The sequence below is a fragment of the Schistocerca gregaria genome, chromosome 2 (genome assembly GCF_023897955.1).
Source record: "Schistocerca gregaria isolate iqSchGreg1 chromosome 2, iqSchGreg1.2, whole genome shotgun sequence".
NCBI classification, from domain to species: domain Eukaryota; kingdom Metazoa; phylum Arthropoda; class Insecta; order Orthoptera; family Acrididae; genus Schistocerca; species Schistocerca gregaria.
Window position 1 is genome coordinate 89,275,395 of NC_064921.1, and position 8,669 is coordinate 89,284,063.

At 42.5% G+C, this 8,669-nt stretch overlaps 1 protein-coding gene across 1 annotated transcript; it reads right to left on the reverse strand.

Moving 5' to 3' along the window:
• Positions 1 to 261: 261 nt before the first annotated feature.
• Positions 262 to 3,878, reverse strand: LOC126336390 (ankyrin-1-like). Its single transcript, XM_050000065.1, has one exon. It carries the CDS (start codon positions 3,273 to 3,275, stop codon positions 1,251 to 1,253), a length of 2,025 nt encoding a protein of 674 aa, XP_049856022.1. The 5' UTR covers positions 3,276 to 3,878; the 3' UTR covers positions 262 to 1,250.
• Positions 3,879 to 8,669: the final 4,791 nt, after the last annotated feature.

Below are 8,669 nucleotides of genomic sequence, written 5' to 3' on the forward strand. Positions count from 1 at the left end.
GTGCACGTCATTTATATTAAATATAACACTATTACCGACAGGTGGCGTCTGGTACATTTGTTACATTCCATTTGCACATACTGTATTCAGTAGCATGTGAAAATTGCTGGAATTGGACGGGTTACTCCTGTAACTGAAATATCAGGTACACTCTGGTACATTTGATGTTGATTAGATAGGATGAAAAAGATTTGCTTCTGTGAAATAGAAAATTAGTATCACTATTTTTACAGATCTGAAGATGGTTCTGAATTAACCGAAACCGGTCATATGAATAAAAAAAATTGCAATCAAGACGGTTTTTAAGTAACATTATAAAATCACTGATTGCTGTTATCCCATAAGACATTATGTCTGTTTTTGCAAAAAATGTGAAGTAAATTTCTTTAATAGAGTTGTTTCCACTACAAAATTTGAAATTGCAGAAGAAAATGATGCCTTTATTGCTTGAAATTAAATAATTGTGATACTATCCAATCCAATACATGGTTCTAATGCCCACTATGAAAACGAGATTTGGTTCTAGATTAATGATGATAAATTAATTGTGCACTAGTTTTGTTATTTCCAGATTTTTTCATTAATATATTTATAACTCTGTGTATAGCATTTTTATTAATGTTGTCAGAGTAAAATTTTGCATTTAAGCTCCTGTAATTCATTTATTTAACCGAGAGGTCTATTTAACCCTGACATATGGTCCAGTTAACACATCCACTGGGATTAAACAGTTCAAAAAGACAGGTCAAAGTTCTTCTCCAATTCTGTAAAATCTGTGTGTGATAATGCAAAAATGAAAGCACCTATAAAGTTTGTATGTTTTCCACCAAATTCATGAATAAAAATTTTAAAAAGACAATTTTTTAAGTAAGATTTGAAGGGAGGTCCAGTTAACCCCAACTTGCTCAAACACGAGTACAGGTACGGATACACTGTGGCATACAAAGCAATCTGGTAAGCAGTGACAGATGTGGAAACCTTAATTTTATTATTTATCAATGAACCATCACAAGAATAAAGTGAAATATAACCATTTAAACATCTTCAATGTACACAGTTTGTAATTACACGGGAAGCAATTTTATTTTCTGTGAATCAGTAGACGATTCCTACTTTGCTGTTTACAACAGTAAAATATCCTTTGATAGTATACAAAATCTTTGAAAATCAATACCACGTCATGTATTGTTAACTGCTTTTGTCAGACCATTCACTGATATAAATGAGTAATAAACAAGTACTCTACTGTATTACAAACTAGAAAACAATTTACAAAGTTCCTCATATCCATTTTTGGAAGCTATTTGCATCACAGTTTCTTCATTTACATTTTTGCAGTTTTTTATGGCAAGAAATTCAGCATATTTTATTTCCTTTAATTCATTTAACTCTTTTAACACTGTGTTATCCTTTTTACTTACTCTAATAAACATATATTCAATTAGTCCTAGGGTCTCTGCAACTTCTTTCTTTCCTCCTTCTTGGGCGAAATGTAATGGTGTTTTTTTGGCTTTCTTGGTTCTTGTATTGTATACTGCACCATGCTGCAATAAGGTACACAGTATATCATGATGCCCAAATTTTGCTGCGTAATGTAGAGGAGTAATTCCATTACTGGTGCTCAAATTAATATCGGCCCCAGTTTGAAGCAAAACTTTAACAACGGCTAAATGTCCTTTCCAGGATGCATACATAAGCGGTGTTTCATACTTGATACTTCTAGTGTTGACTGGTGCCCCTTCTTGAACACATTTTTCAATTTCTGCGAACTTGCCTTTTTTTACAGCTTGAAACAACTTTTCAGTAGCACAGAATAAAGCAATCATATTCTCGTTTCTGTTTAGCACAGCGATCTGTGAAACAGTGATAATGTCACCACAGTAAGACTTGGTCATCACATCGTAATATGCACCATTCTCTAGTAGATACCTAGCAGTTGCTGAATCGCTATACTTCGCAGCTAGGAGCAGTGCTGTTTCATCGTTGCTTCCCTTTGAATTTATGTCTGCTCCATTTTCAACGAGAGTTTTTATGGTATTGAGTTTAGAGTCCTGCGGCTGTGCACCTGTGTGTCCAGACGTTTCGAGGGGGACTTGGGTGGAACTCTCACCCGCTGCAAAGTGAAGTGGCGTCCAGCTTGTGTTATCAGGTGCATTAACTTCAGCTCCTTTTGCCAAGAGGTATTTAACTACTTCAACATGCCAGTAGTTTGCAGCAAAAAGCAGTGGTGTAGTCCGCTCGTTGGTCCTCGCATCCACTTTGGCACCACTGGCAATAAGAATTTTTATAACATCCAAATTGCCCTCGTACGCTGCGGTATGCAGCGACGTCCACATTCGATCGGTAGTGGCGTTAACGTCAGCCTTGCTTTCGATCAAGATGTTCACTATGTCAGAGGAATCGTTCTCTGCAGCAACGTACAAGGGTGTTCTACCAGTCCTGTCCCTCGCATTCACACTAGCACCTTTCGCAATCAACAGTTTGGCAGTTTCTGATGGATATCCGCTCTGTGCCACGTTAAGCAAAGGTGTCCAACCCTCATTATCTCTCACATTCACATCTGCTCCACTGTTAATCAAAAACTGGCTTACTGCGGCTTGTCTGTTTTGTATGGCCACATGCAATGGTGTGAAGCCTTCCAGATCCTTTGCATTAATCGCGGCCTTGTTCTGGATCAGCAACTTTGCTATGTCAGTGTTTCCCTTTTCTGCTGCGACATGCAATGGTGTCCATCGGTCTGAATTTCTAGCATTAACAACAGCACCGTTATGTACAAGAAATGTGGCTACGTCTTCAAAGTCCTGCGCCGCAACAATAATTAAAGGGGTGACTTTTTTGTCGTTCTCAACATTTACTTCAGCATTTGCTGAAACTAGTGCCTTCACCACGGCCAAATGTCCATTCTGTGCGGCAATGTGCAGTGGAAACACTTTGGAACTACTCTTGGCGTTAACATTAGCGCCGGCACTGATCAAAGCGAGTACGAGGTTTGGGTCAGCATTTGCTGCTGCTAAATGTAACGGCGTCAGACCCTGCTCCACGTCGCTAAACGTAGGCGTAAAGCAAGACGCCTGTGCATTTACTTTGCAGCCCCGTGCGATCAGCACTTTAACAATGTCCAAATAGCCTTGCTCCGCAGCAATATGAACTGCTCGTACCTTGTACATGTCTGCGGCTTCGATGTCTGCGCCTTCCGCCAGAATTTCCATTACATAATGCAAATTGCCCGCTCTTACCGCAGAGTGGAGTGCTCTTATGTTGTCGTTCGTGTACATGGTTCATAGAATACGCCACGGACACTTACCGGATAAACACTTCACTTACATGTCTTACTGAACAATACTCTCACCTGAGACTGCGACACCACACATCAAAGTCGCATTAACAACTGCTTGCAATACGATCCCCTAACACAAGAACGCAGCACCATCCAGGTACTACAACGCCTGAGACATTAATCCACGTTGGTGATACAAATGCAAAAGGAACTACCTACGGTAGTGACCAAGCTGATGGCAAAATAACACTGCAGTCATTGAACAGCCTCATTAACATATAGCATCATAAACTAGTAAATGTCACAACCCGATCTTGAACACGACTACAGAGTACAGAGAGACTACTTCCTTCAAACGGTAAGCTTACTGGTTATTCCCCCAAGAGACATCAAACAGCACATCGAACTAAAAAGACGTACTTCGTGCGATGAACAATTATGTAAACGTTATTATCGGTAAATGCAAAGGAAACGGTAATATTAGAAATCCTTTGATGAAATGTGACAGCTACAATGAACTTTGAAAGACACTCTCTACCCTAAAACGCGATTTACGACCGCCCTACATACCTGCGTGCGCGAACTACCGGAAACTGCTGCCAACTGCAGGAGACGGAGCTGTCTGCGGGCAAATGCTTCCTGCTCTCCCCAACAGATGGCGCTCGTGCTGCCTATGACAGCTGCCGGTCCACACTCAACGATCTCGTCGCAACTGTGCAAATTTTATAGTGCGAACCAGAAATTTGCGCAGATCTGATGCGCAAACCTGAAAGTCGGAATATGGCGGCGAGTAGAGATTCAGTAGTAAGGGGCTCCGGGAAAAACGTATATTTCACCGATATAAAATGTATTCTATGCAGTGAAAGTCTTCTAAATGGATTAAGACTGTGTTCAGCGAGTCAAAAATTGATTCATACAAAATGTGCCAAACGCTTCGTCGCAGTAAACATGAAACGTGACAAGGGGGAAATTAGCTACTGTTGTTTACAACGACGTGTTTATCAAAACAAGAAAATGCACAGGAAGGAAACGCTGGCTATACACAAGAACAGGACGTACTTCAAAAGGTAGGCACAATTTGTAACTGTGGAGTAATCAGTTGTTGTTTACGATCAATGTGTTTATTAAAACAAGCAAATATGCAGGAAGAAAACGTCGTACAAATTCTAGATCAGGATCTACTGCAAGCTAAAGAGTATACAAAGAACCTAGAAAAAACGATCAGGGAACTAAAACAAAAACAAAAAGTTGAAAATGAGTCATTTGCTAGTCCTATAATAAGCTGGCGGGTGAAACAAGGGGTAAATTGGGATCATAAACAAAAACAAGAAGTGGAAATCGAGCAGAGTACTAGGCATAAAATAACCTGGCGTGCGAAACAGTGTAAAAATCATCACGATCTGAAAACAGCGAATAAAGTTGAGCTTCCTGACACCAGTGAAGACTCGATCAAACAGGGAACTAAAAGTAAGGATCATATGTATGAGACAAGTGAGAATAATAGAAATAAAAGTGACGTATACATCTTCTCTGACAGCCACGGAAGAGGCTTAACAGAAAAAATGGCCAATATGCAAAACAAACTAAAAGTAAGCGGAATCACCAAGCCAGGCGCGCCATTAAGTGAAGTGTTGAAATCCTGGGAAACATACGTAACAAAAGGTGCGAAATGTGTCATTATAGGTGGAGGAAACGACATTTATAGAAACGAAAGTATCAATGCAAGAAGAGTACTCAAGGGAAAGCTACTCATTCTGAAGTACATGTGCTAAGCATTCCTCAAAGACACGACTTGATGGTCGAGTCCTGCGTAAATAAAGAAATTACCAGAACAAATAGGATATTTAGGAAGATATGTAGCAGCTTCCCAAATGTGACTTTCATAAATGCAACAAGCTCACAAAGAGAGCATTTCACAAGGCATGGTTTACAGAGAAACAACCGCGGAAAAACTATTCTGTGCAAAGAAATTTTGGAAAAATTTGACAAACCACAAGGGCAGACACACGCACCCACATTACTACCAATGAAGGAAGAGGCAGGAAAGTCTCCACTGTGCCATATAAAAGAAAAAGAAACAACCTCATCACCAACAGAAGCAGACCCACAAACCTCACCATGCCTGATAGAGGAAAAAGAAGCAACATCATCAGCAACAGATACCCCCACCCCCAAAAGAGGAACAGATAACGCAAACAACAGGAAAAGAAGTAAGGTCATCAGAGACCCGACAGATAAGATATGGGAGGGGAGAGAGAAAAAAAAATCCTATCAGGAATCAGGACTTCCTAAATAATGAAGCTGGAAAATGGTCAACCTACAAGAGGCTGTCATCGGAGGAAACTCAGGATTTTCACTGGCCCAAGACCATCAATGCCACAACATAGCAGACAATCTGAGAAACACACCAGTACTAATGTGTCAAAACCAGATGTACCCAGAGACAACAAAACCAGGAGAAAATGAAGGGAGAAAAAACATGAAGATAATGTTATGGAATGTAGAAGGATTGAAAAACGTAGCATGCATAGCTCCAACAGACTTTCTCGAAGGTTATGACGTAGCAATATTTACAGAAACTTTTCTCACAGATCATTGGCAACACCCTAAATTCTATAGCATAAATATGCTGGCAAAGCAAGGAGAAAGGGGGCGACCCCAAGGGGGAATAACAGTCCTACTGCAACCGTGGATAACACCAATTATAGTGACAACATAACTAAATCACTCCATTCTAATAGAATTAAAACATATCACAATATTAGCAACCTACTTCCAGCCAAGCGAATCGGCCATAGACATAATCGATGAACTGGGCCAACAAATAACACGGAGCAAGAAAGACATCCCTTTACTTATCGCAGGGGATTTAAATTGTCGGTTGGATGTACAGAATCACAAAACAAAATTAGTAATCGAATCACTACAAGAAGAAGGCCTCATCCTGCTAAACGACACAAACGTCCCTATGTACTTCTGCCATAATGGCAAAAGTGCTATGGATATCGCCCTGATAAGAGGAAACACAAAAGGGGACATAAGCCCACTTTGGAATGCAAACCACTCGCCTATTAGAAAACACATCCCGATGAACATAGTCATACAAAGTGATTGGAAGACAAGAGAGAACCAAGAGAAGAAACTGCGCTCAAGGAGACTGGATCCAAGGAAAGTGGAAGAACACCACGACCAGATAGAAGAAATTGAGTCCTTAATCGACAACTCAAATGTAGAGGAGGCAGCGCTTGAACTGGAGAAACTCTTAAAACAAGCAACTACCCCCAGGAAAGTGAGAAGAGCTAAACCATGGTTCGATCAAAAGTGTTATCAGCAAAGAAAAGAAGTACTCCAAGCTTTACACCGACCAAAAACGGACACAGATAATCACTCGCTACTACAAACATATGCTGAGAAAAGAAGATCCTACAAAACACTAACAAGGGAGAAGAGGGAAGAAGACTAGCTGAAGAAGCCAGAAGAGAACCAGAGTAGAGTGCTATTAAGTGTTCCATAGATCTCGTGTTTGTTTTGAATACAGTCAGAGAGTCCCTTTAGTCAGCCATAGTGCTAGTAGTGCTAGTGTTTGTTTTCAATACCGTCCAGAGACAGGTAGTGCTATTTTCCTTGTTTCTACAAGAAGTGGTTAGCAATCACAGTTTAGTCAATAATCAACCGCCTTTAGTGAATTAGCAGTCTAGTTAAAAGTTGATTAACACTATAGTAAATTGATTTCTTAGGATGGATAGGATGTGTGGCTGCTGTGTACGGACGCAGGAGGAGCTGGCCACTCTTCGCGAACAGCTGAGCGTGTTGATGGCCGCGGTCAGCCGTCTTCAGGCTGCTGCCTCGGAGTGTAGCGGCAGGGGGGAGTCTGGTGCGTCGCATGATGCACCCCAGGTGTTAGATACTTCACCCACTGTCCCTGCTGTCGAGACATCTTCGCCGGTACCGGGTGCGGTTGGGCCACCCTCTCCCCAAGGGGAGTGGCGGGTTCAGCGGCGTTCGCGGCGCACGAGGCGGAGGGTCAATGTGGAGGTTGGCCGTGTGGCATCGCCCGCTCTGCCTGTGAGTGGACATGTGGCTGCTCCTTCAGCAAGGTCCGAGCAGGCACACGGGGGGAGGGGTTTATTAGTTATTGGGAGCTCCAACGTTAGGCGGGTGATGGAGCCCCTTAGGGAAATAGCGGAAAGGTCGGGGAAGAAGGCCAGTGTTCACTCAGTCTGCTTGCCGGGGGGTCTCATCCGAGATGTGGAGGAGGTCCTACCGGCGGCGATAGAGAGCACTGGGTGCACCCGACTGCAAATTGTTGCTCATGTCGGCACCAATGACTCTTGCCGTCTGGGTTCAGAGGTCATCCTCAGTTCGTACAGGCGGTTGGCGGAGTTGGTGAAGGCGGAAAGCCTCGCTCGCGGGGTGGAATCAGAGCTAACTATTTGTAGTATCGTTCCGAGAACCGATCGCGGTCCTCTGGTTTGGAGCCGAGTGGAAGGCTTAAACCAGAGGCTCAGACGATTCTGCGGAGAGCTGGGGTGCAAATTTCTCGACCTCCGCTATCGGGTGGAGAAATGTAGGGTCCCCCTGAATAGGTCAGGCGTGCACTACACGCCGGAAGCGGCTACGAGGGTAGCGGAGTACGTGTGGAGTGCACATGGGGTTTTTTTAGGTTAGAGAATTCCCTCCCTAGGCCCGACAAGACGCCTCCTGAGACGCGGCAAGGCAGGAGTAGGCAAAATGCAACAAGGAATAACAATATTAATGTGCTAATAGTAAACTGCAGGAGCGTCTATAGAAAGGTCCCAGAACTGCTCTCATTAATAAACGGTCACAACGCCCATATAGTACTAGGAACAGAAAGTTGGCTGAAACCAGACGTAAACAGTAATGAAATCCTAAACTCTGATTGGAATGTATACCGCAGAGATAGGCTGGACAGTGAAGGGGGAGGCGTGTTTATAGCGATAAGAAGTGCAATAGTATCGAAGGAAATTGACGGAGATTCGAATTGTGAAATGATTTGGGTGAAGGTCACGGTTAAAGCAGGCTCAGACATGGTAATTGGATGTCTCTATAGGCCCCCGGGCTCAGCAGCTGTTGTGGCTCAGCACCTGAAGAATAATTTGGAAAATATTTCTAGTAGATTTCCCCACCATGTTATAGTTCTGGGTGGAGATTTTAATTTGCCGGATATAGACTGGGAGACTCAAACGTTCATAACGGGTGGCAGGGACAAAGAATCCAGTGAAATATTTTTAAGTGCTTTATCTGAAAACTACCTTGAGCAGTTAAACAGAAAACCGACTCGTGGCGATAATATATTAGACCTTCTGGTGACAAACAGACCCGAACTATTTGAATCAGTTAATGCATAACAGGGAATCAGCGATCATAAAGC